The 15,791-nt window shown below is 31.5% G+C and overlaps 1 protein-coding gene across 1 annotated transcript; it reads left to right on the forward strand.

The window, feature by feature from the left end:
* The first annotated feature begins 7,038 nt into the window (after nt 1-7,038).
* Nucleotides 7,039-10,523, forward strand: LOC145754779 (microfibril-associated glycoprotein 4-like). The gene is made up of 6 exons (XM_082570892.1): nt 7,039-7,315; nt 7,453-7,637; nt 7,715-7,811; nt 7,894-7,990; nt 8,053-8,120; nt 10,055-10,523. Exons 1-6 carry the CDS (start codon nt 7,066-7,068, stop codon nt 10,300-10,302), a joined length of 945 nt encoding a protein of 314 aa, XP_082427018.1. The 5' UTR covers nt 7,039-7,065; the 3' UTR covers nt 10,303-10,523.
* The last annotated feature ends 5,268 nt before the right edge of the window (nt 10,524-15,791 follow it).

The following is a 15,791-nucleotide window of genomic DNA, read 5'->3' on the forward strand; positions in this document are numbered from 1 at the left end:
AACCAGAAACCTTTAAGGAAATATTGGAAAAAATAAAGACAGATATGAAACCAGGTAAAAATTCAATAAAACAAACATGCATTTTTTTGCCTTGGACCATGGATTTAGTATATTAATAGTTAATATATGTTTAACTAGATGACAGAGCAGTGCGCATTCCAATTTCTACTGAGAAGCGCATTGCAATATCGATTTATAAATTAGCCAGTGCTGCAGAATACCGAACTGTAGGAAATTTGTTTGGTGTAAGTGCTGCTTCGGTTTTCAACTGTTTAAAAAGGTAATATGTTGTTTATCTATTTAACCTAAACACTTAAGGATGCCTTTATTCTTAAGTTGTTTAATTGTTTATTAATATTTTAGGTTTTGTATGGCTCTTAACAAAAAAATGAACAATTAGATTCTGTGGCCTAATGAAACTGAAGCAAAAGAGATTGCGATGCGAATACAAAGTCGCAATCATTTTCCACAAGTTGAAATTTATTTTTTAACAATACATTTAAAAACTTTCAAACCATGACTTTTAAGCTTATTTAATAGGTTACGGGATCTATTGACGGTTCTCATATACCAGTTACTGCTCCAGCAAGAGGGCCATAAAGATTATACGAATCGCAAAGGATGGACGTCTGTAATTTTGCAGGCAGTGGTTGTCGACAAATGCTGGTAAATAAAAAAGCGTTTTTTGTATAAAGATTAATGTCAAACTGCATACACAATATTAAATATTTTTTTAGCTTTTGAGTTATATTTATAAGAATGCCAGTGCATGCTATGATGCCTCTACGTTTAAACAATCTGGATTGTTTAGATTGCAACACACTTTACCCAAGGTAAATATTTTGAGTAAACCATAGTATTGTTTACTCAAATCTAATTTGGTGCAAAATTGGTAACTGTCAAGTAGTGGTAACTTAAGTACATTTTTAATGCCCTGTGGAAATTGAAGGCTGTGATATACCTCTTCTGGTACTGGGCGATCCAGCCTATCCCCTTTTACCATGGCTAATTAAGCCTTTTATTGGGCATAATCTTACGGAGGCTGAAGAATCCTATAACTGCTATCACAGCTCCGTAAGAATTGCAGTTGAAAACAGTTTTGGGAGACTAAAGGCACGATGGCGAATAATAGGAAAACAGGTTAATGCTTCTTTTCGATTTTGCCAAGAAAATTATATGTACTTGTTGCATATTACATAACATTTGCGAAAAAAAAATGGCCCAATGCCTTCCAAAGCAAGGCCTGGTTTGTAATATACACAACCCTCAACAAGGCCTTGCTTTACAAGAAACCCTGAAGGTTCAGCATGCCGTAATGCACTTCTTAAATACATTACAAAAAATATGCCATTACGCCAATCAAATTTTTTTTACAGTTCAAATAAATTATTTCAGAACAGTGTTTTATTTTTATTATTTTGAAAAAATGTAAGTGTGATAAAAACGCAAAATTAAAAATTGTGATTTGAAAAAAAGCAGCTATTGTCTAAAAAATCGTTGTAATGTTCCAAGAATGTCATTTCAAACTTCTCTATTTATTCTTCCCTCCTTCCTGTTCATTTTTTCCTCCTCCCTGGTGAGCTCCCGGTCATTCGCTCTCTCCTGTAATACCCTTACAAGCTCCGCAATATCAGGGTCTGCAGTAGCTTTCGTAAATAAATTAAGTTTTGAAAAAGTACATATGCTGTAGTTTTAATAGGGCACATAAGTGTACACAAAAACATTTGAATCAAATCTGACTTACTTTATTTATGACTTCTTCGTTCTGGTGCACCAGAATTTGAGGGACCTGCCATTCCAGAGCTTGGGGGCCCTGGCATGCCGGAAGTCAAGGGCCCTGCTCTTTTAGAGGTTGAAGGCCTTGGCATTGCAGAACTTGATGGCTCCGGCACATTCGAAGTTTGTTCAGCAAACATTTTTTAAAGTAAACAAAATTAGTATTTGATGGTATGTAAAGTGATTTTACCATAAATTAAAACTGTTTGAACATTTACTATTCCTTCATGTTGTAATTCCTCACCTTTGCTGGTAAAATCCAACAATAACGGTTCAGAAAATATTTGGGGTGGGCCTCTAGATAATTCAAATGCATCACCCTCGACGCAGGTATCCATGATTGCTCATAAAACGTTGAAATTGCAATTTTATACATATTTAACTAAAAACTAATAAAAAGTTTGGTGACACCTGGATTAGACCAGGGATCATTTGATTTAAAAAAAGCAAAAGTTAAAGGTCTTTGATCTTAGTAAATGGTGAAGACTCAACCTTGGGTAAAATAACGAACAGCTAAATACATTGCTAGCAGTTCCCGATCAAATGCGCTATATTTTAATTTCGGCAGGTCGCAAATATTTAGTAAAGAAAGCAAGGGGTGTCCAATATCCATCGATTAGTTGTTGCAAAACGCCACCAACTGTTATGATGCGTCTACCATTTAGGCTGTTGTGGCGTGTGCTTGGGGGTGATGCAGTATAACACAATTAGCATGTGATAATTTTGCCTTGACGAAAGCGAGTTCCGTGTTACGTATATAATCATTTCTATTATAAATAATCATTTCTATTATAAATAAAAAGTAATTAATGCAACTGGAGTTTTTTAATTTGTTTTAAAACACAAAAATAATTGTAACGTTTTTAGTAACTTCCGATACATTTCTATTTAAGTAGCGGTTTATTTTATTGAAGTTCATGATTTTTTAACGAACTACCCGTAATCGTAGTAGATTTTTCAAGTAACGTTGCTTAAGTTATTTGTAACAGATATCAGTTTACTAATTTTAATAAACTTAAATGTTTGTGTAAATTCCAATTAAAATTTGTGGTAATAAATTAATTTTAATAAATTAATTTAACAAAATCTTTAAAAACATCCCAATATTTAGATGTTTTACCTACATGTGTGCTTATATTAGGTTAACGAATTTAAAATACTTGGGCAAAATTGAACTTAGTTATTAAATGTTTACAAAGTAATTAAGTAAAAATAAAGAAAGTGTTTAAAAAATGTTAACTAAATGAATTAGTCTTTTACATTCACGTATTTTCATTAAACTTGTTTGCCAACTTATGACGTCATGTAGAATAGATTATAACGCCCGGAGCTAAAAGTTAAAAAATTAAGCTTATTTTGCAAATATCGTTTATAATGTTGTTTAGGTGTCATTCATATTAGGTGCATTAGTTTTATGAAAGCGATTTAATTTTACGTTACTAGGACCTTAAGAAAATATTTAAAAATATAGAATACTCTTATTTTTTATAATATTAAATAGCAAAATTAAATAGTCTATGTAGGTTAGCAAGGTTATTTTGTAAAAAAAATATCAGTTTTGTTGTAAGGTTACTTCTTTTTTAATCTCTTATCAATATTGTAACCAAAATTAATATTTTAAGCTTAGCTGTGTGTTAAACATACAAGAATAGGGTTACATTTTTATTTAAATGCATTTCTTAAGACGCGATAAATTGTTAAAAAAACAGTGTTTTTTCGTTAACTTGAATTGATTTTCTCTTGATATTACCAGGCCAATTTAATAGCGTAACCTTTATATACTTTTTTAATACTTGGAACCAAGTAACCTTTTCCATCTCATAATACGGTAAATTTTTTCCCGCTTTTTCTTTTTCCACCTCCCCTCATTTTCGGACATACAAGGGTTTTTTCATTTCCTTGGTTTTATGGATGTCAGCCATTTAATCTCTTGATTTATTAACAACTTAATGTTTTATGACCTTGACAGGCATTCTTTAGTATCAGGTTTAGTTGGTGAGCATAACAGTACACAAATTTGGCATGGGGAAAACATTCCTGCATTTTTTTTTCACTCCTAACAGATGCACCATCATATGTCTGGGCAAAAAGTTTTTCTTTTAGATGAAAAGGTTGAAATGCATTTTTAAAAGGGAGGTAATACCAACAGCAGTACCGTCATTAGCTTCAAAATATGACAGAAACCGTTCCACGGGATAGCCATTCACAACAAATCTAAGAAGTACTGCAAATTGTGATCTATTGGCAATATCAAATGTTTCGACTGCTTGAACAGCAACAAAAATCAGCATTACCTATGTCTTTCTCTAATGTATATCTATACACAGTAAACATGCAATCTAAAAGTTCATTTTGGATTGTCTTTGATGTATATTTATTTACTGTGGCACTTTCCAAATGCTCTTTTAAAATGTTATCCGATTTTGCCATCTGCCGCAATAAATCCAAAAATATACCTCGGTTGAAGGAATCTTTTGATTCATCATGTCCTCGCATACCTATTTCATGTACTCCACAAAATTTTAAACAGCCAACAATGAAGTCGAGAATGTGTCTATTTTTTTTAACAGTTTTATTGTGCCTATCAACAGATAAGCTGTGTCCTACACTAATCTGTGACAAAATATCCACTGTTCCTAGTACGTTATATGAAAGTGCATTGTTGATGCCGTTTTATTCTGTCTGAATGATGTTGCACATTTTTGAAACCTTTCTTCGACCAAGTAACCTCTGTTTCTCCATTTTTTCGAAATAAAAGGCAGTAAAAACAAAAAAAAACTTTTTTTTCTCCTCGCTTACAGTAAGCCATTCGTTTCTCGAAAACCACTGAACATTAAATTTTCTGTTTTGCTTAGGCCCTGTACCTTTTATAACAATAGTTTTTGGCTGATGAGGTCCAAGGCGCTTTAAGTCTAACTTCACCTCAAAGGAAAAAAAAAAGTTCCCCGTTAGCCCCATAGACGAGCCGCCACTGGACTTCGTACATTATGCTTAGTGTCTCTAATCACATGTTTGTTAATAACAAAAAATAAAACCAATTTAAATGTTGGGTAAAGTACTGTTTATTGATATAAGATAGAAGTAATTTTTAAGTAATTTATTCGTTACAGTTCTTAAAAAAAACTCGTTTCTGTCTCTAGCTTATTCTATTTTATATTCTGCGGTACTCCCTAATTTATTTCGTACTTTACGGTTCTGCCTAATTCTGTCTTCTATTTTGCGGTTCTAGCTAATTTTTCCATGTATTTTCGGTCCTACCTATTTCTTTCTAGAAGTTTAAGGACCTACCTAATTCATTCTCGTATTTTGCGATCAAAGCTGATTTTCTCTCGTTTTTTACGATAATAGCTAATTCACTATCGTTTTTTAATCTTGTTTATTTTACTGTCTAAAAACGCTATTTAAATCGACAAGACATGTTTTATTAAGCCTAGTTTACCTCAACTCTTCTATGAAAAAAGCACTTAAAGTTTTTAAAAACACTTGACTTATATTTTAGAAAACTTAGGATTCAGGCAAACATTTATTCGGTCAACATAATTTTGACCTTTTGGGCGGATACCATTGTTATTATAGAGTTAGGGCATATATTTAATAAAACCATAAAAAATCATGGCTGCAAATTAATTTAGTTAATTTTCAGTTAATTTTGCAATATAAAATATTGTACGGTCTGAAAGTAACTATAAAATTATTGGCCGATCTGGGGCGGCATTACGAAACTTTTTAAGTTAAACTCGACTATCAGAAAATGCGTCAAAATTTAAATCGGTATTACGTGCGTTAAAATAATTTTTTTAAATAAAAAAGTAAGGAACAGCAAAAAAAGAGATTTGCGCCACGCATAATGATGTCATTAACGTTTTAAATGGAAATTACGGGCTACGTATTTTAACAATGTTAACTAAAGTCTTTAACGGATGGCCCGAAAGGTAATTATTTTTTATAGTAAAAATGATGTTTAAAAAACGCGTTACTTTACAAAACAAAATGTAAGTATTTTATACACATGTATTTACTCAAACAAATAAAACTATGTTTTTTTACCATTTTTTAGAAAAACGTATTAGAAACTCGAGACACAAATTTAAACCGAATTATTATTTAAATTTGCTTAATTGTTTAGAAGTAATGTGCCAATCGCCGTTTTTTATGATCGAAATCGGTTCGTATTCGTAATATTTATTCGCGATCCGATAACGTGACCGAATAACCGGTAACTTTGTCGTCACTAAATTACAAATAAATTGACCTTCTGTGTTAAACACTTTTAATTACTTATTCACACGTTTGTTTAAATATTTAACCGTAACATTCAGTATAATTTTGAAGATCAAAAGGCCCTTTTACTAGCGCGGAAATAACGCGCTGTAAATGAATTTGCGTAAATTTATTAAATAAAAGTATCGTAATACTATTAATTATGACGTTACAATATTTTTAAAAATTTTATAAAAATCTATATGGTTTAGGCATGTTAAGTGCGTGTTTATTTGTGACGCTAAATACCTTAAAAAATCGGTGATTTACGATCACCATTTTGATCGGCACATCAATACTTTTTAGAAACAATAATTGGCTAAGCCTAACTTGACGCCAATTAAATAAGGGTACTTTTAGAGGTATAAAAGCAACACAGACTTTTAACAAGAATATCTAGTGGACGCTGCTTCTTTGGCACAGCAAAAGATTAAGAACAAATCACGGTGCTACTTTATTACGCTAGTGTCTTTAATAACAGTTCAAGTTACGTCGCAGCTAAAGTGTGTGTTTTAAAGTGTGTGTCTATAACCTTATTCAAATAATATTGGTTAGTATAAATAAACCAAATAGTAAAAAAATATGCGAATAATTAAAGGTATGATAAGCTAACATTACATACTTGCAAATTGCACTAAATAAACCATTATACACATACAATAAACAACTACACAAACATTAACATCAGATACTGGTATCACTTGAAAAATATTAATCCTAAAACAATGCAATTTAAAAGCAAAAATAAAACGAAAATTTCCCAGGTGAAAATTCTAAGAATTTCATGCATTAAACTCTACTACGTCCATTCGCGGTCTAAAAACTTTGCCAAGTTATAAAGAAATAATAGAAATAATCAAGCGTTAAGCCGCTTAAAATTAAAAGCCACAGCGCCGTGCTGCGTAGGATGTAGCGACGCCGTGCCTCGCAATACACAAAAGTAAAGTGGGAAAAATAGGTTATTGTTCAACACTAATTCCCTTCGTATTTTAAGGTTTTAAGTTTTTTGAGCACGTAGGGATTTTAAAAATGCATAAGTTGTTTTTTAAATTGCTGTGCTTTGGGTTTTTGATTGAACTAGCTCAAAACACAACAAAAGTTGTTTTAACTTGTGGAAATAACAACGTCGCAATAGCTAGGGGACCAACTGGGCCTCAGGGCGCAGACGGTGCCAGGGGTTCTCCCGGTGCGAAAGGGGAGCCGGGAGGCTGCGATAAATGCCGAGATTTCCTGCTTAAGATGCAGAATAAAATCTTGAAGCTTGAATCCCAGCTAAAGGGTATTAATGTATTTAAGTACGCAAATATGCCTCAAGTTTATTGCAACAACTAGAAATATATTTTCGATTTTAAAATTAGTAGGATTAATATTACTTTAAATTTTTTCCGTTTACTAACTTTATTTATAATTTTTTAGCTGTGCAACCCACACATTGTAAAAGTGAAGCCAAAAATAACACTGCTTTGATGGCGCTTAATATGCAACCGACGGATTGTAAAGGCTTTAACAATGAGACAAGAAGCAGAATATATAACGTTATTATAAACCAAGAAATAACTTTAGTTTATTGTGATCAAACTACAGACGGTGGTGGTTGGATGGTAAATATCATTAACTTTTTTAATTAGTTTTTACTTTTAGATTATCAGTATTGACCAAATTTCATAATATTTTTAAGGTCATTCAAAGGCGCATTAATGGCTCCCAAGACTTTTATCTGAATTGGGAAAACTACGTGAATGGTTTTGGAAACGTATCGGGCGAATACTGGCTTGGTATGTTGTTATAAGTTTATTTTTTGTTTTTTCATGTAAAAAATACATATTACATTTAATATAATGTTACATTGATAAATAGGTTTAAATTATCTTCACCATTTGACAAAATCACAAAATTTTGAACTTAAAATAGTTCTGGTCGATTGGGAAGACGAAATACGTTTTGCCAGATACAGGTAAAAAAAATGTTACATAAATATTATTGACTAGTTTTAATTATTAATTTTTTATATTTAAGCAACTTTAAAGTTGGAAACCCTGAAAGTTTTTATCAATTGACCGTGGAAGGTTATAGCGGTAATGCAGGTTTGTAAAATTAATTTTTTAAGGTGGTGTTTTTTTCATGTAAAAAGATCGACTTTATTTGCCTTAACTTAAGGTAACATTTGTTACTTTGGTTAAATTTTAAATATAAGTGTACGAACCCTACTTGGTTATTTCGTAGTATATGTATATTTAGTTTGATGGTATCCAGTAGTGTGGTGTACCGGGTATGACATCGATCTACGAGTCGAAAAGTTTCGGGTTTGAGCTGTACCAATAACAAACTATTCGCTCTTAAGTTCGGCGTTTTCAGATAACTTAAAAACATAACCTAACAGCACATCCTCACCCAAAATATAAACAAAGAAAAACTATTAATTTAAAGGGGAACTCAACAGAAAAATAAGGATAGCCAATATGTTTTCTAAAATGTACCGAGTTTAAAATTCCAATTAAAAATATTTTCGGGCCTATAATAAACCTAATTCGTTGTTTTTAACTTCAACGGCAAACCCCTTATGACGTCGCCGGGTTGTACGCGAATTTGTTAAAGCTATACGTTATGATGCGGTCATGAGCTTTTTAAAGTCGTACCAGTTTTCTATAAGAGTTAAACTATTATAAAAACGTTAATAAGCTTACCCAAGGATTGTCTTACATTGCACAAGTATTTTTATGTTTAGATAAGCAAAAAATAATTTTTTAGGCATGTTGCAAGAGTTTACATTTGACTGTTTTTGTTTAAACCATTAGACTCTTATCCCCATGCCAAACTGACTTGATTTATTATGTAGCAATACAAAATAATTTTTAGTAAAACGACGCTAAAATATATGGTTATTTCTATTCTGTTACTACACGCTTCAAAAAACGTTATTATTCTATGAAAGGCAAAAAAGTAAAGTCGCAAAAATGTAAACGGCTTTTATTAAAAATTTAAATCTTTAGAATAATTGTTATAAGCCTTTTAATCTGTAAACCATAGTTATGTCTATTGCTAAAAACAAAATGATGTTAAAGACTAGAATTGTTGCTGGTGCACAATTACAACCCTTTGCATTTGAACCAGTTGAGGAGGCTGAAATCACTAATGACAGTGTTGATTGTAGTGTTGTTTTACAAGAAACTGAGCATAACACTGTCTGAATAAGAAAGTCTAAGTTGCAAAAAAATTTTAAATTTTGAACATGCATTTATTCAAGAACATTGTTTTTTTGAAAACCCTTTATTCAATGTAGTTTGTCTCGATAGAAATAAACTAAAAGTTGCATCACTTATGATAAGCGAATTTTGTGAAAATCAACAAATAATTTACGTACAAACAACACACAGTAGCATATACTAACTTTTTTTAACAGCTAAACGCAGATATATAAATAAAAGTTTGCATTTGACAGTCTGGCAATAGAACAAATTTTCTAATAGGCTTAAACACTTTTTTGCCGCATTTATACAAATAAAAACACTTGTGCAATGTAGAACTATTCTCGGGGAAGCTCATGAACGTTTTTATAATAGTTTAACTTTTATATAAAACTTGTACGACATTGAAACAGCTTATGACCGACCGCATCATAACGTTTAGCTAACAAATTCGCGTACAACCCGGTGACGTCATTAAGGTTTGCCGTCGAAGTTCAAAACATCGAATCAGCTTATTACAGACACAAAAATATTTTTAATTAAAGTTTTAAACTTGGTACAGTTCATAAAAACATATTAGCTGGCCCTATTTTTCTGTTGAGTTCCCCTTTAAGGTTATACAAACTGTTTTATTTTTAAAAGCTCCAAAAAAAATAATTAAATTATCGTCGTGCGCGCGTAAATTGGCAAGTTTCGACCACAATACAACAATTAAAATGCAAATTGTAAAGTGCACATTCAAAAACAAAATACGCTGTTATGAAAAGTTAAATTAATAAAGGAGGTTGTTCAATTTAAATAATATAATTTAGTAAATTTTTATATTTATGTAGGCGATTCAATGGCTTGGCATAATGGTAGTTCGTTTTCCACATTTGATCAAGATCATGATGACTGGAGTGATGGTAACTGCGCCAACAACCGTCATGGTGCTTGGTGGTACGTAAGTTGTGCCAACACAAATCTAAACGGAAACTATCTTGTTGGGGAAGTTTTAAATAAGCGTGGCATCTATTGGTGGTTTTGGAAAAATAACCAATATTTGTTAAAAAGGGTAAAGATGATGATTAGGCCGTTGTGAAATATTTGTTAACTAGTAGAAATACTTTATTAAAAGCATTTTTTAATATTTTTTTTTTGTTAATATTAGATATCCATTAAAAACCTACATATTTCCTAGAATATTGTCAAATAAATTTCTCAACTTTTTCGTGTTAGTTCAACATTAATGTGATTGTGTTAAAATCTTAAAATGTCTAAATGTATGTATATAGTTGTGCTCATTATTATTTTAGCATTGCTTTACCATTAAATAATAAAATTATGACTAAAGTGCAAACAATTTTACGCGGTATAACACAATATATTTTGGATTACTTGTACAACAATTTTGTATTCAGCAAATTCTCTCTTGATTTTACGGCCCTAGATTATTTTCTGTCATTTTTAGGAGTCTACATGCCAATAGGAAACCACAGGTACTTTTGAGAAAGCACTTTAATTTCTAAACAAAAATAAGATCAAAAAATTTTTTTAAATCGTTTTCTAACCTTAGATATTCTGGCTAATGTTGATTCGATCGACATGTTTTTAATCGTTTTGGTAGATGCCATAGTGGTTTTAAAGTCAGGGTTGAGGTAAATATTTATAAAATATAAAAAACCTATAGTCAAGTTTGGAAAGTATCATAATGTACGCCGGTCCTGTCAACGGGCTTTAGTAATAGTGTATCTCGAATTCAGGGTTTCCCAAATTAGCTAGATACCACGGGAGTCATGGTGTAAATTGAAAATTTATCAACTGACGTCAAATACTTTAATTCTTTTAACTTTTTTAAACAAGTAATTTTACAACTCAAATGCAGCAAAGATTCCATTAGAAATTATTGATAAAATATTTACCTATCAGGCAAACTGTTTCAAAAATATAAATGTTTTTAAAATTGATATTAACAAATACATTTTCACATTTAAAAAAACCTTAAATAAGTTTCCAAACAATCCTTTCTAAAAACAGTGCGGTAGTGAACCAAGAGGCATTGGCGGGGCTAAAACCATCAACTTTTTTTAATTTATTTATTATATTTTTAAATAATAGTTATTTTTTTTGCAATGTTTTTCGCTAAAATTATTTAAAATTTTAAAAAATAGCGCCTATTTTGGCCACGAAATACGCAAAAATTATCGAAAAACGTAGCGTAATCATGTGAGGGCTAAACCAAAATTAGCCCCATGGGCTGCCAAATACAAAATATTTTAACGCCGTTTTTGCTGTCAGAATTCCGAAAGTTGAGAACTTTGATCGAAATGTGGGGCTAAGACCACCATAGAGTTGCCAAATATTTTGGCAATTTCAAACGTTGTATATTAACAAATTCTATAGTTTTTGTTTAACTATTAAACGGAAATAAAATAGACGTAAACCCGGGTATTGCAATATTGTTTAAGGAAGCTTTTAAGGCCTTAAATAATTTTTTTAAGTTAAAAAAATAGAAATAATAATCGTTCGATCGGGTATGTTCTCAAATTATATTTATGATGAAAAGGTCGCTCTTGAGCCTCGCTAACGCTAAAACAGCAAATTTAAATCAATTTTTGCATCCTTTTAAGGAATTGTGTGTTAATTATTGCTTTTAAATTTGATTTAGGCAAGTTTTTAAAGATGATCATAATGCTGCCTGACAAGTAGACTTAAGGGCAGCTTGCCTGCTTGTCAAAATAGCATAAATAAAGTTTGCCAATGAAAAAAACATGCAATGTACATAGTTTACTAGTGACTGTAAATATTCAGTCATAGATTAGGATGCCAGATAACTGTTGAAACTCACAATAAAAAAGTTGAAAGAAAAAGGGCTCATTCTAAGTAACTTTATCAAACCGCTGACATTCTGATATGCAAAAAGTTAATTAAACAGCAAACTTTTGTAATCCACTAATATTTTTATTTGCAGCCAATAACTTAGTTCGACACCATTTTACAGGAGCATTTGGTAAGTGCAACAGTCATTAAGTGCACTTGTCTGTCTGTCTGTCTGTCTGTTTGATATTAAAACCGTGTTGGGTGGAATACACTTAACAAAAGTAAGGTTGATTTTTTTGCAGCTCAACCAGATAAATCGATTAATATTAATACAATTTGCAGTTCCTTTTAGATTTATCGTAAATGGTTATTTTGTTAAACAGTTTTTGTTATATCACAAGGCCAATGATCTTACATGATAAAACATGTGCAATGGGTGAAAAAATTGCTTTCAAAATTAAAGTAAGTTATGTAAAAATAAATACTTTTTGAATTAGATAAATAGCCTATTTTTATTGCAAACATAGGCTATTTATGAATAGTTATGTACATTATACAAACACTTAAACAATAATAGTAGGACAACAACATATATATAGGGTGATGTTGCAATTGTATAGAAAAGAGAATGAAAAAAAGGAAGTATGACTAGGAAAAAGAGGAAGGAGAGGGGGTGGTTGAGATTTAAGTATGTGGAGAAGGTGGGAGAGATTTGTGATATATGATATTATTTATGGTTTTATTAATTCTATTTGAAAAAACTCTAAATAATTTTTTTAATTTTAACTATAAGACTTACTTTCTAGGTAATTATTTAGCATACAGCTAAGTCTGATATACTTTTAAAATATATTTAATCAAAAGAAAAAAGTTAAATAGATTATTAACAAAAACTTAATCTGTTGTGTCTTAATGATATTTCATGTTATTTTATAAAAAAGCTGACAAGTTGAACAAGAAGATCAATAAATTGTTTTTCATATTTTTTTTTAAATGGATTGTCAGTTGTTACATAACTTGCACCATTATTTTCCCACGTTTTTAGTTTTAAACTTAATAAATGCTTATAATAAAAGAAATCTATTATGTTACTTTGCTTTTTATTGTGTCAATTCACGCTCTTTTAGAATCGGAACTTAAAAATATACAAAATACGTTATATATTATAAAGAAAATTTTTAACTTAACACCTGTTTACACGACAGGTAACGTTGCGTTATGTAACTTTACGAGTTTTAGGAATTTCTTTTTTAAATTTCTATAAAAAATATCTAATAAAAGTATACCGCTTACGAAATCTTGCGTAAATAACTTTACGTAACTTTCGTACCTGTGAACGACGTTACGAAGCGTACGCCGTGTAAAAGGGCCTATTTTAAAATAATTACCTATTAAATGTAAAAATAGCGTGTTTACAGCGAATAATTTTTAATATTTCTGAGGGATCCAGTTCCCCTTAGCGGTGTTGTGATTTTCTAAAATTAGCCCCCCCATTTATTTAACCCACGAGCCGCCACTGATTAAAAGTATATAACAGAGATTAGGAAAAAGCTCAGAACGAGGCAATACGATAAAAAAGATATTGTTATTGTAATAAAAGAATACTAATAAGTGATTGGCAGGAAGTTTTAAAGCGAAATGTCAACATTTTGTTTCAGAAAGTTACGTATCTGCAGATAAATTTGTAAAATCGAAGTCGTTCCGTATAACATAAGATACATACTTATATATTAAACTATTGAATGTAAGATAAATAAAGAGAGATAAAAGATACTATCTGTTTTCAGTGATAATATAATTTTATTTAAAGTATTATTTAAAAAAAAAATAATCGATAATAAAACTTTCGTAACGCATCATGCGTAAAAAGTCTCGGGTTCGCGCAATTTAAAAAAAAATCCATTGTACAACTACATTGTAGATAAAATTAAATTTAGAAAAAAAAAACATTTTAAAGATAATTAGGGCGGTTGTAAACAGGTAACCCGCTGCGAAAAACCGTCACCCTGCACACGGGTCGCAAAACAACGGAAAAATTGAATTAGGCCTTACTATCGCAAACAAAATGACGGACGTCACGCGTTCGAACGGATTCTGGGCCCCTAGGGCTAAGATCAAGTGTAGTGTCGTTGGCACTATTGCTGGATTTTAAGACCCCAAGAATGGGGAGTATGCTGACATTCACTTTTACTCAGCACCATAGGTGGGCACCGTTACTTGAAAGTCGTGAACTTTGATAAAACTAAACCGTAACTTAAATACGCATATATCGAAAGTTACTAAAAACGCTACGGTCGTTTGTGTTTTAAAACGAAATGAACAATGCCAGTTGCATGAATCACGTTTTATTAGAAAGATAAAGGATTATTTTAGATATTAAATTTAATTTACTCAAAAAAGATAGAAGTTTTACGCCTTTTTTGTAGCGATATTTTTATACGACTACGGACCAAAGCAATTCACGTGTCGTTAAACTAATTTGTGACTCCCAACAGTTTTATTTCATTAACACTCCTTGATAAAATAACGTAAATGTTTGCTTCATATTCTTGTTACACAGCAAAAATGCGCCACATTCGTCACATTTTTTAATTTGTTTGCCACCGTTACAATGTATGTATTCGAGTTATCTTTAAAAGTTGTAACAATAGATACAACTTATTAAATTAACATGTCTATCTGCTTATTAAGGTCAGGTTTCGAGTAAACTTCTATATTATAACGACTAATTCGTTTTTGTAGCGCATTTATGTTCAAAAACAACGTTTTTTAAATCGCAAGATATCAATGAACCATATAAAATTTGTAAATTTAAAACATTTTTGGTACTTACGTACTTTATCTAACGGAAGCACATCAATGTAACAAAAGGTAAGAGATCCGTTTATGATTTTCAAAGTTAACTTAAGTCAACTTCGTTAATCAACGATTAACGCATTTATGGTTTGGTGCCCACCTTTGCTCAGCACCTTGCACACATGTAATGCATTGTCTGCCCACTGAAATCTGGTACATGGCTAGTAGTTCACAAGCGAAAGCACCAACAGCAATCAGAACGGGTTTTATTTAATTTTTCCCGCCGATTGCAGCTTCTTAACTTTGTTTGTTGTTGGGGCCATCTCGGACCACGTCTAAATAAGATCTTAAATGTTTATGCCTCCATTTTAGTCGGTCTTAACTTTGTTTGTTGTTGGGGCCATCTTGAACCACATCTTAATAAGATATTAACTTTGTTTGTTGTTGGGGCCATCTTGGACCACGCCTAAATAAGACCTCAACTTTTTATGCCTCTATTTCGGTCGGTCTTAACTTTGTTTGTTGCTTTTAGCCCTGGTTAAAGTTAGGTTTCTTTCTCTGCAGTTCTTAAGGGACATACAAATTAGGCATTTTTTGTCTCAGTTGGTGAAAGGGAAACACACCGACTGTGATACCACTGCTGGCACCTTATACATTCGACCCAATCACATCTACTGTTGTCTTGGTTTTCACACATCCGACATTTGTTTTTTATGTGGCTACCAGTAAGACAATTGCCAACAACAGTAGCGTAAATCTCATCTCTGTACATGGAAGTTTGACAGTCAGGTTGTTTAAGATTCTAGTGCAAAGTGAGCCACTTACTATACATACAGACAAAAACTCCACAACTCGTGCTATCTGGCTCCAGGGTATGTGGAACAACTTTTGCTTTTAAATCTAAAAATCCAAATTTTTGTTTTGTCACATAATTCATCATGTCCAGTGCAGAATTAACATCCACCTTTAATTCTG

The sequence above is a fragment of the Corella eumyota genome, chromosome 6, assembly GCF_963082875.1.
Source record: "Corella eumyota chromosome 6, kaCorEumy4.1, whole genome shotgun sequence".
Lineage (NCBI taxonomy): Eukaryota > Metazoa > Chordata > Ascidiacea > Phlebobranchia > Corellidae > Corella > Corella eumyota.